The sequence below is a fragment of the Sapajus apella genome, unplaced genomic scaffold (genome assembly GCF_009761245.1).
Source record: "Sapajus apella isolate SASKATOON/1434 unplaced genomic scaffold, GSC_monkey_1.0 scaffold56, whole genome shotgun sequence".
Classification (NCBI taxonomy): Eukaryota; Metazoa; Chordata; class Mammalia; order Primates; family Cebidae; genus Sapajus; species Sapajus apella.
In genome coordinates this window covers 316,307-331,586 of record NW_022436996.1, presented here as the reverse complement: position 1 = coordinate 331,586, position 15,280 = coordinate 316,307, and the positions used below count along the sequence as shown (strand labels likewise).

The following is a 15,280-nucleotide window of genomic DNA, read 5'->3' as shown; positions in this document are numbered from 1 at the left end:
GGTGTGGATGAAAAGAAAAGCATATAAATGTATTTATTACACTGAACTGTACACTTACAATGATGGTAAATTCCTGATGTATATTTTTATCAATAAAAAATTATTTTGTTTATTGCATTTTGAAATTATTTACCTTTTTTTTTTTTTTTTTAAATTTTGAGAGCGTCTTGCTCTGCTGCCAGGGTTGGAAGTGCAGTGGCACAATCATAGCTCAGTACAGCCTCAATCTCCCAGGCTTAAGCAATTCTGTCGCCTTGGCCATCTGAGTAGCTGGGATTACAGGTGCATGTCACCACACCCTGCTGTTTTTTTGTTTTTAACTTTTTAATGTGGCTACTAGAATTTTTTTTTTTTTTTTTTTTTTTTTTTTTGCTTTTGATAGAGTCTTGCTCTGTCACCCAAGCTAGAGTACAGTGGCATGGTCTCAGCTCCCTGCAACCTCCACCTCCCGGGTTCAAGTGATACTCCTGCCTCAGATTCTCCTGAGTAGCTGGGATTATAGGCATGCACCACCACGCCCGGCTGGTGAGAATTTTAAATTACGTATATAGTTCCTATTTGTGGTTCCCATTATGTTAGATAGTAATTTTATTAGTAATGTATGTGGTCCAGACCTTGCCTCTGTGACTAAGGTGTACACAGTATTAGTAAATCTTCTGTTTTGTGAAGGTGCATGAAAGAATGATGTTTTAAAAGGACGTATGTATTCTGGCCCCAGGGCCTGAGCTGGTCCTGAGTCCAGAGGTACAACAGGTCTTCGGAGGTGTCTGGGCCAGCCTCTGGAAGGTTCTGCCCTGGCCTATTTCTGCACCCTCCCAAGAGGACCTCCACTCACACACTGGAGGTGCTGGGTTGCCCTCATGCACCTCAGAGCCAGGGGCTCTCATGAGTGTCCTGACACCTCTGTCCTCAGCTTTCTGAAAGTCTTACCTGCCTAGGTGGTACAAATCACTTTATATGGTTATTGAATGGATCTTTTCTAAAAAAACGTTTATTTTGACACAATTTCAGGCTTACGGAGAAATTACACGAATAGTTCAAAGGCTTCCTGCATACCCTCTGGTGGGTTTCCTCCTCTCTGGTGGAGGACCTCCAGACCTACCACGTGGGCTTCCTTCTCTCTGGACGTTCAGATATTTTAACTGTCTGAGGGGAAGTTGCAAACACGATACTCTATCCCTAAACAGTTCAGCGTGCATTTCCTAAAAGCAAGAATATCCCCATATAACTGTTGTGGTCACAGTCACCAGGAGGTTCACACTGGTACAAACCTGCTATTGAATCTGTAGAGTGAGGGAGATCACAGGGATGTTCCGATAATGCCCTTGTTAAGAAAAGTCATGTCCCAGGCCCTGTGTCTCATTCACTGGTTTGTCTCTTCAAAATCCCTTGATCTGGACATCAAAGACTGAGTCCCTCCGTCTTGCATGACCTTGACATTTTTGAAGGGCACAGGCCAGTTATTTTATACAATGTTCCTGAGTCTGAGCATGTCTGAGGCTTCCATCAGTCACGATCAGGCACAGGTTTTTTGTGCTTGGCTGGAGTAGCTCAGGGTGATGCATGTCCTGGGGAGACCAGTGACATCGGTTGGTGCCGTCCCACACAACACAAATTCTGACCTTGTGGAGTTTCCTGGTTCCTTTCTGATTAAGTGTCTCGTGGGGGGTTACGGTGACACTTTGTAAACGTCTCAAAACTCCTTAGATTTTCACCACCAGTTTTGGCATCCATGGATGAATGTTTCTTGAATTGATTATTAAGATGATTGGCAAATAGTGATTTTCCAACCCGCTGTTAATTCTTCATGTACTAGTTGGCTTTCTACCGTTAGGGGAGACTTTTCCTTTTCTCTATGCATGTATGTGTCTTTTTATTACATGTTGTGGACATGTGGCTTTTTACTTTATTTAGTAGATCACAATTATTTACTACCAGTATTTATTTTGCTGCTCAAATGTTCTGGGTTAGGCCAGTGGGTGTCCTTTGCGCTGGCTCTTTATCCTTTGGACATCATCCTGTGAGCCCTAAACCAGCCACTTCCCCCAGGAGTTGTGGCTCTTATGAGTGGAGAAAAGTATCTAGAAACCAAGACCTGGGCAGTAAGAAGTGTTTGATGGCGCAGGTAGGTCCGTTAAGAGACAAAGCACATGGAATGCCCACTTTTATCCATAAACCACATATGCAGGCATCACATACTGTGAGTTTGCACCCTTGTCTCTAACTCCAGGTTAACAAACAGGGTCCCTCCATCCTGCCTCCTCCCTGGCTGTGCCTGCCTCTCAGACAGGGAAATCTGGCCCTGTATGTTGTTAGGATGACTAATCTGGATCCGTTCACATGCTCACTCCTGGAGTACACAGAGCTCTTCAATGCCTGTGGGAAAGTAAGGCCGCTGAGCAGTCCGTGTTCTGGGTGCTGCCTGGGTTTCGGATGTAAACTGCACCGTTGAACGAGGTGTTCAGAAATTGTGTGGCCTGGTTCTTGCCCCTCCTTCCTGTATGGTTATGTTATTTATTTAGAATATAGGTTTTAAAATTTGTTTATATTGCATTTTAGAATTTTACTCACATTCTTATTGATGTTCTTTTTCTTTTTTTGAATATGGGAAAGATCAAATATATTGAGTAAAATGAATTAATCTTCTCTTTAAAAGCTAAAAATTTGGCCTTTTATTTAACCAGTTGTTTGATTTTATGAAAATTTCAATCCAAGGGAAATATATAACCATATTATTGATATAAATGTATGTAGTTTTATAAAAGGTGCCATATTTTCATGGAACCAATCTTAATGGCCCACGCTTGAGCCACTGATATACAACTTTGTTGAAAATAAATACCTATTTATATATTCACTGAATCTTTTGATTATTGACCATGTTGGAAGAGAAACACAAAGTTTATCAGTCAGGTGAGTGCTCACCTTTGTACCTTTTGAGGAGAGATTCAATGTTATAATTTTTTTAAGATTTTACTTATTTTTTTAAAATTTATTTATTTTACTTTAGGTGCATATTATATCTGGCATTTCTCCCCATGTTATCCCTCCTCACCCTCCCCTTCCTCCTGTTTGGAAAACAACAAGTTAGTGTTTTTGCAGTGACAAACTAAAGAAAGCGAATGCTCTGAAAAATTTCTCTGGCTGCTGAAATCAAGTTAAAAAAAAGAGAAAAAAACATGGCTGGGCATGATGGCTCACACCTGTCATCCCAGCACTTTGTGAGGCCGAGGTAGGAGGGTCACTTGAGGCCAGCAGTTTGAGACCAGCTTGGACAACATAGTGAGACCTCATCTCTACAAGTAGTAATAGCCAGATGTGTTGGTGCATGCGTGTAGTCCCAGCTACTCAGGAGGCTAAGGCAGGAGGATTGATTGAGCCTGGGAGGTCAAGGCTGCAGTGAGCTGTGATTGCCCCATTGCACTCCAGGCTGGGTGACAGAGCGAGATCTTATCTCGAAAAAAAGAAAGGACAAGGCCATGCTCAGCGGTGTTCATCCTTCCTGGTCACAGGCCGGCTGTTCGGACGGAAGCATCAGGCTGCACCAGCTGAGTTCTGCATTTCCCCTCCTGCAGTGGGACAGCAGCACAGATGGCCATGCAGTCACCGGCCTACAGTGGTCCCCGACCAGGCCTGCCGTGTTCCTGGTGCAGGACAACACATCCAGTGTCTACATCTGGGACCTACTCCAGAGCGATCTGGGTCCTGTCACCAAGCAGCAGCTCTGCCCTGACAGGCAAGTGGGGAAGCTCTGGAGCATCTGCTGGCGGGTGTGGGGGCAGGGGGTTCGGCCAGAGTTGCCACCAGTGGCTTCTCTTTAAGTTTTGCATAAGGTTGCTACATTTTAAAATGTAGCCATGTGTACTTTTAAATAATATGTTTATGTAGTTTAAAAATATTTTTTTGAGAGTGGTGTTAGGCTCATAGCAAAGTTGAGTGGAAGGCAGAAATTTCCAGCATCCTGCCCCACATCGCAGCCTAGGGTATGTGTGGCGTAACCATGGGCCTGCCTCCTCGCCACCACCACTGAGTCCGGATTACCTGAGGGTTCATCACTCTTGGATTGTGTATTTAAATAATATTTTTAAAACCGCTTTAAAGTGTGATTATTGTATATTTACCCAAGCTAGTCTATTGGACTGACAAATTCATTGTATGGTATTTCCCCATCTTTATTATTCTATGAGTAAGAAATGATAGTTGGTGAGAGTGTCTTAGGTATATTCCTTTGCCAGTCTTAAAAACTGTAACTCTGTAACGTCTTGGTGAGGTAGTAGGTGTTCCCCTAGTCTCTAAAGGGGAATGGTGCTTGGAATTAATGATCCGCACAATGCCACACTGAAGCCATTCTGGCCCAGGCCCCTCGAGGGGGTCTCCCAGCTCACAGCCAGACAAGCGCTCCCAGGACATGCACGTCAGTTCCCGTGATGTCACTGGTGGATTTGAAGATGGGCACACTCTCATTGACACCACTGTTAGGTAGTTCTTTGTTGCTTTGTTTGTTTCAAAGCAGAAGTGTTCACAAAAACTTTCATCATGAGGTGCTTTTCCTGGGCCCTTGCTTGTCTGTTCATCTGCATTTTTTTCCTCTAGATTCTACATTTCTTTTTAATCAATTATCCTACTGTGAGTGTTTGTGTTAACCTGGAGGAGAGAAATCCCACAGCCCTTTTGTAAAGGAAAGATAAAGAGTTTAATAGAATGTTGGGGATATCCTGATGAGATCTGAACAAAATTACGAATTGCATTTATTGGGTGGCTTGCAAGATGCCCAAATAGGTACAGCTCCAGTCTGTAGCTCCCAGCAGAAGATGGTTATTTCTGTGTTTCCAACTGAGGTACCCGGCTCATCTCACTTGAACTGGTTAGATAGTGCATGCAGCCCACGGAGGGTGAGCAGAAGCAGGGTGGGATGTTGCCTCACCCAGGAAGTGCAAGGAGTCCCTCCCTTAGCCAAGGGTAGCCATGTGGGACTGTGATGCATTCTGGCCAGATACTATGCTTTTCCTACTGTCTTCACAACCCACAGACCAGAAGATTCCTTCAGGTGCCTACACCACCAAGGCCCTGGGTTTCAGCCACAAAACTGGGCAGGCATTAGGGCATACACTGAGCTAGCTGCCGGAGTTTTTTTTCATACCCTAGTGGTGCCTGGAATGCCAGTGAAACAACCATTCACTCTGCTGGAAAGGAGGCTGAAGCCAGGATGACAAGTGGTCTAGCTCAGCAGATCCCATCCCCCACAGAACCCAGCAAGCTAAGATCCACTGGCTTGAAATTCTCGTTGACAGCACAACAGCCTGAAGTTTACCTGGGATGCTCGAGTTTGGTGGGAGAAGAGGCGTCTGCCATTACTGAATCTTGAGTAGGCAGTTTTCCCCTCACAGTGTAAACAAAGCTTTCAGGAAGTTCGAACTGGGTGGAGCCCACCGCAGCTTGGCGAAGCCACTGTAGCCAGACTGCCTCTCTAGATTTCTCCTCTCTGGGCAGGGCATCTCTGAAAGAAAGGCAGCAGCCCCAGATGGGGGCTTATAGATAAAACTCTCATCTCCCTGTGACAGAGCACCTGGGGGAAGGGGTGGCTGTGGGTGCAGCTTCAGCAGACTTAAATGTTCCTGCCTGCCAGCTCTAAAGAGAGCAGTGGCTCTCCCAGCATAGTGCTCAAGCTCTCCTAAGGGACAGACTGCTTCCTCAAGTGGGTTCCTGACCACCATGCTTCCTGAGTCCACAGAGTCTAGAGTGGACTTACAACAAACTCCAGCAGACCTGCAGCAGAGGGGCCTGTTAGAAGGAAAACTAACAAACAGAAAAGATAGCATCAACGTCAACAAAAAGGATGTCCACAGAAAAACCCCATCCAAAGGTCACCAACATCAAAGACCGAAGGGAGATAAATCCAGGAAGATGAGGAGAAAAACTGGGGCAAAAAGGCTAAAAATTCCAAAACCCAGAATGCCTCTTCTCTTCCAAAGGATCACAACTCCTCGCCAGCAAGGGGACAAAACTGGATGGTGAATGAGTTTGATGACAGAAGTAGGTTTCAGAAGGTGGGTAATAGCAAACTCCTCCAAGCTAAGGGAGCATGTTCTAACCCAATGCAAGGAAGCTAAGAACCTTGAAAAAAGGATAGAGGAATTGCTAACTAGAATAACCAGTATAGAGAAGAACACGAATAACCTGATAGAAATGAAAAAAACAGCACGAGAACTTTGTGAAGCATGCACAAGTATCAGTAGCCAAATGGATCAAGTGAAAGAAGATAATCAGAGATTGAAGATAAACCTAATGAAAAAGTGTTAAGACAAAATTAGAGGAAAAAGATGAAAACAATGAACAAATCCTCCAAGAAGCATGGGACTATGTGAAAAGACCAAACCTATGTTTGATTGGTGTGCCTGAAAGTGATGGGGAGAATGGAACCAAGTTGGAAAACACTCTTCAGGTTATTAGCCAGGTGAAATTTCCCAACCTAGCAAGACAGGCCAACATTCAGTTTCAGGAAATGCAGAAAATACCACAAAGATACTCCTTGAGAAGAGCAACCCCAAGACACATAATTGTTAGACTCACCAAGGTTGAAATGAAGGAAAAAATGTTAAGGCAGCCAGAGAGAAAGGTCAGGTTACCCACAAAGGGAAGCCCTTCAGACTAACAGCAGATCTCTCTGCAGAAACCCTATAAGCCAAAAGAGAGTAGGGGCCAATATTCAACATTCTTAAAGGAAAGAATTTTCAACCCAGAATTTCATATTCAGCCAAACTAAGCTTCATAAGCGAAGGAGAAATAAAATCCTTTACACACAAGCAAATGCTGAGAGATCTTGTCACACCAGGCCTGCCTTACAAAAGCTCCTGAAGGAAGCACTAAATATGGAAAGGAAGAACCGGTACCAGCCACTGCAAAAACATACCAAATTGTAAAGACCATCGACATTATGAAGAAACTGCATCAAATAACAGGCAAAATAACCAGCTATCATCATAATGACAAGATCAAATTCACACATAACAATATTAACCTTAAGTGTAAACATGGTAAATGCCCCAATTAAAAGACACAGACTGGCAAATTGGATAAGAAGTCAAGACCCTTCAGTGTGCTGCATACAGGAGACCCATCTCATGTGCAAGCAAAGACACACATAGGCTCAAAATAAAGGGATGGAAGAATATTTACTAAGCAAATGGAAAGCAGAAATAGCAGAAGTTGCAGTCCTAGTCTGTTAAAACAGACTTTAAACCAACAAACATAAAAAAAGGCAAAGAGGGCATTATACACTGGTAAAGGGATCAATGCACCAACAAAAGCAAACTCTCCTAAATATATATGCACCCAATACAGGAGCACCCAGATTCATAAAGCAAGTTCCTAGAGAACTACAAAGAGACTTAGACTTCCACAAAATAATAGTGGGAGGTTTTAACATCCCACTGTCAGTACTAGATCAACGAGACAGAAAATTACCAAGGATATTCAGGACTTGAACTCAGCTCTGGACCAAGTGGACTTAACAGACATCTACATAACTCTCCATCCCAAATCAACAGAATATATATTCTTCTCAGCACCACTTCACACTTATTCTAAAATTGACCACATAGTTGGGAATAAAACACTCCTCAGCAAATGCAGAAGAACAGAAATCATAACAAACAGTCTCTCAGACCACAGTGCAATCAAATTAGAACTCAGGATTAAGAAACTCACTCAAAACTGCACAACTACATGGAAACTGAACCACCTGCTTCTGAATGACTACTGGATAAATAATGAAATTAAGGCAGAAGCAAATAAGTTCTTCAAAACCAATGAGAACAAAGACACAGTGTACCAGAATCTCTGGGACACAGCTAAAGCAGTGTTTAGAGTGAAATTTATAGCACTAAATGCCAACAGGAGAAAGCGGGAAAGATCTGCAATTTGCACCCTAACATCACAATTAAAAGAACTGGAAAACCAAAAACAAATGTATTCAAAGCTAGCAGAAGACAAGAAATAACTAAGATCAGAGCAGAACTGAAGGAAATAGAGACACTAAAAGCCTTTGAAAAAATCAGTGAATTCAGGAGCTGTTTTTTTGAAAAGATTTACAAATGGTGAATGAGTTTGAAATGAAATACATAGACCACTAGCCAGACTAATAAAGAAAAAGAGAAGAATCAAATAAACACAATAAAAAATGATAAAGGGGAGATTACTGCCAAGACCCACTTGGTCGTAGAGACCCCAACCCAGGTGGCACTGAAGGAATTAAGAAACAGACACAAGGATAAAATGCAAAAGGTGGAGCATCAGGGGGCTTCGACCTTCCCAGCTGAGAGCCTCGAACAGAGTTTGAGCCACATGTTTATTGACAGCAAGCAAGTGATAATCATCATACTGCAGTTTATAAATTAATGAAAAGCATTCTTCACAGGAAACAAAGCATTCTTTACTAGTGGCAAAAACCAGTCTCTGATGTGTATATATACTGCAACTGGAACGTGGCATTAGGGCGTGGGTCGCTCATGCTATAGTTTGTGGTCCCGGAACACCTTTAAGTGGTCTTCTGCTCTGGATGGGTCAGGTATTTCTCTCCCTCACTCCAGTAAACCAACAACCTCCAGCAATGTGTGTCCCCACCATTACGAGTATATTACAGTGCTATAGATGTTTTGTTTGTGGCCAGTTTCTTTAAGGCCTGTTTATGACAGGCTTAAGGCCTGTTGCCAGCAGATCACTACTGATTCCACAGAAATACAGACTATATCAGAGAATACTATAAACACCTCTATGCAAATAAATTAGAGAATGTAGAAGAAATGGATAAATTCCTGGGCACATACACCTTCCCAAGGCTAAACCAGGAAAAAGTAGAATCCCTGAGTAGACCAATAACAAGTTCTGAAATTGAAGCAGTAATTAATAGCCTACCAGCCAAAAAAACAAAAAAACAGCCTGGGACCAGATGGATTCACAGCCAGATTGTACCAGAGGTACAAAGATGAGCTGACATCATTCTTTCTGAAACTATTCCAAACAATAGAAACAGAGGGACTTCTCCCTAACTCATTTATGAGGCCAGCATAATTCTGATACCAAAACCTGGCAGAGACAACAAAAGAAAATTTCAGGCCAATATCCCTGATGAACACTGATGTGAAAATCCTCAATAAAATACTGGCAAACTGAATCCAGCAGCACATCAAAAAGCTTATCCACCATGATCAAGTTGGCTTCATCTCTGGGTTGCAAGGCTGGTTCAACATATGCAAATCAATAAACGTAATCCATCACACAAACAGAAGCAATGACAAAAACTACATGATTATTTGAACAGACGCAGAAAAGGCCTTCAATAAAATTCAACCCTTTATGCTAAAAACTCTCAGTAAACTAGATATTGATGGAATGTGTCTCAAAATAAGAGCTGCTTATGACTAACCCACAGCCAGTATCATACTGAATGGGCAAAAGCCAGAAGCATTCCCTTTGAAAATTAGCACAAGACAAGGATGCCTTCTCTCACCACTCCTGTTCAACATAGTATTGGAAGTTGTGGCCAGGGCAATCAGACAAGAGAAAGAAATCAAGGGTATTCAAATAGGAAGAGAGGAAGTCAAATTGTCTCTGTTTGTAGATGATATGATTGTGTATTTATAAAACCCCATTATTTCAGCCCCAAATCTCCTTAAGCTGATAAGCAACTTCAGCAATGTCAGGATACAAAATCAGTGTGCAAAAATCCCAAGCATTCTTACACACCAATAAAAGGCAAACAGCCAAATCATGAATGAACTCCCATTCACAATTGCTACAAAGAGAATAAAATACCTAGGAATACAACTTACAAGGCATGTGACGGACCTCTTCAAAGAGAACTACAAACCACTGCTCAAGGAAATAAGACACAAACAAATAGAAAAACATTCCATGCTCATGGATAGGAAGAATCAATATCCTGAAAATAGCCAGACTGCCCAAAGTAATTTACAGATTCAATGCTATCTTTGTCAAGCTACTGTTGACTTTCTTCACAGAATTAGAAAAAAACTACTTGAAATTTCATATGGCCTGTACAGCCAAGACAATCCTAACCAAAAATAACAAATCTAGAGCCATCATGCTACTTAACTTCAAAGTATACTACAAAGCTACAGTAACCAAAACAGCATGGTACTTGTACCAAAACAGATATATAGACCAATGGAATAGAACAAAGGCCTCAGAAATAACACCACATGTCTACAATCATGTGATCTTTAACAGACTTGACAAAAACAAGCAATGGGGAAAGGATTTGCTATTTAGTAAATGGTATTGGTTAAACTGGCTATCCATATGCAGAAAACTGAAACTGTACCCCTTTCTTAACACCTTATACAACAATTAAGATAGATTAAAGACTTAAATATAAGATCTAAAACCATAGAAATCCCATTAGAAAACCTAGGCAGTTCAATTCAGGACATAGGCATGGGCAAAGACTTCATGATTAAAACACCAAAAGCAGTGGGAGCAAAAGCTATAATTGACAAATGGGATCTAATTAAAGAGCAGCTGGGTGTGGTGGCTCATGCCTGTAATCCCAGCACTTTGGGAGGCTGATGCAGGTAGATCATGAGGTCAGGGGATTGAGACCATCCTGGCTAACACGGTGAAAACTCATCTCTACTAAAAAATACCAAAGATCAACTGGGTGTGGTGGCACACGCCTGTGGTTCCAGCTACTTGGGAGGCTGAGACAGGATAATCGCTTGAGTGTGGGAGGCAGAAGTTGCAGTGAGCTGAGATTGCGCCATTGCACTCCAGCCTGGGCAACATGAGTGAAACACTGTCTCCAAAAAAAGAAAAAAGGAAAAACTAAAGAGCTGCACAGCAAAAGAAACTATCATCAGAGTAAACAAGCTACCCATAGAATGGGAGAAAATTTTTGCAATCTATCCATCTGACAAAGGGCTAATATCCAGAATCTACAAGGAGCTTAAACAAATTTATAAGAAAACAACAACCCCATCAAAAGGTGGGTGAAGCATATGAACAGACACTTCTCAAAAGAAGACATTTATGTGGCCAACAAACATATGAAAAAAGCTCATCACCCCTGGTCATTAGAGAAATGCAGATCAAAATCACAGTGAGATACCATCTCATGCCAGTTAGAATGGCAATCATTAAAAAGCCAGGAAACGACAGATGCTGCAGAGGATGTGGAGAAATAGGAACACTTTTACACTGTTGGTGGGAATGTAGATTAGTTCAACCATTGTGTAAGACCGTGTGGTGATTCGTCAAGGATCTAAAAAGAGAAATACAGTTTGAACCAGCAATCCTATTACTAGGTATATACCCAAAGGATTATAAATCATTCTATTATAAAGACACATGCACATGTATGTTTATTACAGCACTATTCACAATAGCAAAGACTTGGAACCAACCCAAATGACCATCAGTGGTAGACCGGATAAGGAAAATATGGCATATATACACCATGGAATACCATGCGGTCATTAAGAAGAGTTCATGTTCTTTGCAGGGACATGCATGAAGCTGGAAACCATCATTCTCAGCAAATTAACACAGGAACAGAAAACCAAACACTGCATGTTCTTATAAGTGGGAGTTGAACAATGAGAACATATGGACACAGGGAGGGGAACATCACACACTAGGGCCTGTTGGTGGGGTGTGGGGCTAGGGGAGGGATAGCATTAGGAGTAATACACTCAGGGCTGAGTGGGGCAGGGAAGGATGGTCCTATTGAGGGGAACTTTGGGCAGAGACATAGGAGATGGGGTCTCAGTGAGGGCAGCAGGTCATGTGCAGGGGCAAGTGACCCACCCAAGGTAGATCATGCTGCTGTTGGGGGGGACTTGAGGGTCTGAGCACAGGAGCCCCAGCTCTGTGTGTGATGGCCTCCACACATGGCTGGTGGTGGAGATGGATGTGGTTTTCACCCCTGTAGTGACAAGGGCAGGGACTCAGACTCCATCAGTACAGCCAGATCTGAAAAGATGAGCAGATGTGAAGCCAAGATGTGCAGGGAATCTGCAAGAGGCACAGGGAGAGGGGACGTCTAGCCAGGCCTGGAGCTGCAGGGGCCGGGAGTGTGATCTGGAGGCCTAGAGCAAGGAGAGACTGCATGTGTTCCTACCAGCCACAGGAAGGGATTTGAATGGGGGACGGGGACGTTGGAGGTGTGTCTTTGAGAGTCTCTGTCAGCCTGGGGAGGGGATTACTGCTGGGACCTGGTCAGGGAGCTGTGGTAATTGGTGCGAGATGGGGACGGCCTGACTGTGGGGAAGGGGCCTCTGGGAGTGAGACTGGGGAGGCAGGGTGGCCCCAGGTCTTGTGTTCCAGCACTGGGTGGATGATGGAGGTGCTGGTCCCATCGAGGTGAAGTGAGTAGGGGTCTGGGGCTCCAGGGTGAGTCCAGGCTGGAGATGGAGATTTGTCTGTGGGTGAGATCGGGGGAGGCTGGAGACCGAGGACAAGGTTCTGGTGGGTAGGCCTGCTTGGGCTGCTGATGGCCCCCACCTCCTCCAGGAACCTGCCTGCAGACCTGCCAGGGGGGATGCTGACTCCTGGCCTGAGGAGAGAGCAGGCAGCCTGAGAGAGCCTCCTGCCTGTCTTCCTGTAGCAGGTCCTCATCACTTATCTCCGTGAAGGTCCGTCTGGCAGGCCTCTAACATGCAGAAATGCATTTTCAGTGTTTTCTGTAGGTTTTCATATGTTTATTTCTGGTCTAGCTTTCATTTTGGCCATTGGTGTTTTTAGAATTTCTCATCCGTTTCACTCTTCCCATAGAAGGTAGATTTTGGAAGACTCAGACTTAACCGAATGTCCCTATATGTGCACTGATCCTCAGACAACTGAATGTCCCTGTGTGAGCACTGATCCTCAGACATAACTTAATGTTCCCATGTGTGCAGTGATCCTCAGACATAACTGAATGTCCCTGTATGAGCATTGATCCTGATATAACTGAATATCCTCATGTGAGCACTGATCCTCTGACATAACTGAATGTCTCCATGTGAGCACTGATCCTCAGACATAATTGAATGTCCTTGTGTGAGCACTGATCCTCAGACATAACTGAATGTCCCCATGTGAACACTGATTCTCTGATACAACTGAATGTCTCCATGTGAGCACTGATCCTCAGACATAATTGAATGTCCTTGTGTGAGCACTGATCCTCAGACATAACTGAATGTCCCCATGTGAACACTGATTCTCTGATACAACTGAATGTCCTCGTGTGAGCACTGATCCTCTGATGTAACTGAATGCACCGTGTGTGCACTGATCCTCAGATGTAACTGAATGTCCCCATGTGTGCACTGATCCTCTGACATATCTGAATGTCCCCGTGTGAGCACTGATCCTCTGAATCTCCCCATGTGACATGACTGAATGTCCCCATTTGAGCACTCATCCTCAGATATAACTGAATGTCCCCATCTGTGCACTGATCCTCAGACAAAGCTAAATATTCTTATGTGAGCACCGACCCTCAAACATAACTGAATGTCCCCATGTGTGCACTGATCCTCAGACACAACTAAATGTCCCCATGTGAGCACTGATGCTGTGACATAACTGAATCCTTGTATGAGCACTGATAATCAGACATAACTGAATGTCACTGTGAGCACTGTCCTCAAACATACCTGAATGTCCCCATGTATGCACTGATCCTCAGACATAATTGAATGTTTTGTGTGAGCACTGATCCTCAGATACAACTAAATGTCCCCGTGTGTGCACTGATCTTCAGATATAACTGAAAGTCCCCATGTGAGCAATGATCCTCAGACATAACTGAATGTCCCTGTGTGAGCACTGATTCTCAGACATAACTGAATCTCCCCGTGTGAGTACTGATCCTCTGACATAACAATGTCCCTGTGTGAACACTGACCCTCAGACGAGCACTGATCCTCTGCTTCTGCACTTCTCCCTGCAGGCTGGTGACCATGGCTGTGGTGGGTGAGCCCGAGAAGGCTGTTGGCAGCTTCCTGGCCCTGGTGTTGGCTAGGGCCTCTGGCTCCATTGACATCCAGCACCTGAAGAGGCAGTGGGCAGCCCCAGAGGCGGATGAGTGCAACAGGCTGCGTCTGCTTTTGCAGGAAGCCCTGTGGAAGGAAGAAATACCGCACAAGTAGTGGGTGTTGCTGAGAGGACAGTGTGGCTGCAATAACCCAAATGTAAAAGACATAATTATAAGGTGGATAATTTTACATTTGTGTGCAAGTATATTTATGTATATAGACCATGTATATTCTGTATATAATTTATTTTCCAAGAATATTTGGTATTTTCACTAAGTCACTGCTTTTGAATGGAAACAGAACATTTTAGCATTTATGAAACTTCCAGGGGGAGCGTAGAGCCACGTTCAGGGTGCTCTTTTCTGAGAGTATTTCGAGTTATTTTTAGAACAGTTTAAAATATTGTCACATTACTACTAGATTTTAAGCAGCCTACCATGAAAAGATATTTTAATGAAGTATTTTCTTAGTCATACATAAAATATATCTATACATGTCTAAATTAAAAGGAATTACTCTGTTGAAATGACCTCTGCCAACAGTTTTTTCTTGAAATTCTTGGGCACCTTCTTTTGGCATTTTTGGATTGTCATATTTGCAGAGCAAGACAGACATGTTTCCACTAGTACTAAAAGTTGTCCTTTGTGTAGAAATAATACAAGTAAATAAACTCCCTTGAATTTTGCAGCTCAGGGCGACTAGGAATTGTGCTGCTGTAAAAAGAAAACACCCTGGGCTGAATAATTCATCAGTAATGGAAATCTTCATTTCCTGTTTCCTGGAGGTGGAATCCAGCCTCAAGGCACAATGGGTTTCGTGTCCAGTCAGCTGCCCCCAGCTTCCTGCAGCGCCTTATGGCTTCACCACTGCACGGAAGCAGAGGGCAGAAAGGCTCTAGGGCCTTCAATCTCTTGTTACAGCACCAATCCATTCACCAGGGCTCTGCCTCTCACGCCCCTTAATATCATCACCCTCGGGCTTAAGTTCCAGGCTTTGAATTTTGAAGGGGACAAACATCCAAACCATGGCACAAAGATAGGAGAGCTCTGGGGGTTTTGGCCGACTGTGATCTCAGCTCACTGCAGCTTCTACCTCCTGGGTTTAAGTGATTCTTGTGCTCCAGCTTCCCGAGTAGCTGGGATGACAGGCATGTGCCACACCTGGCTAATTTTTGTATTTTTAGTAGGGATGGGATTTCACCACGTTGGCCAGGCCGGTTCTTGAACTCCTGACCTCTAGTG

At 43.5% G+C, this 15,280-nt stretch overlaps 1 protein-coding gene across 3 annotated transcripts in view; it reads left to right on the top strand.

The window, feature by feature from the left end:
- WDR60 (WD repeat domain 60) overlaps positions 1-14,580 on the top strand; it is a 92,031-nt gene extending 77,451 nt beyond the window's left edge. The window contains exons 25-26 of one of the 3 annotated variants that reach the window (XM_032244858.1): positions 3,513-3,736; positions 13,955-14,580. In XM_032244858.1, the coding sequence (XP_032100749.1) occupies positions 3,513-3,736; positions 13,955-14,153 (423 nt within the window). In that variant the 3' untranslated portion in view covers positions 14,154-14,580. Of the gene's footprint in view, positions 1-1,011; positions 3,166-3,512; positions 3,737-13,954 lie in introns of those variants that run through there. The other 2 variants (XM_032244859.1, XM_032244860.1) reach the window with 2 other exon arrangements.
- The last annotated feature ends 700 nt before the right edge of the window (positions 14,581-15,280 follow it).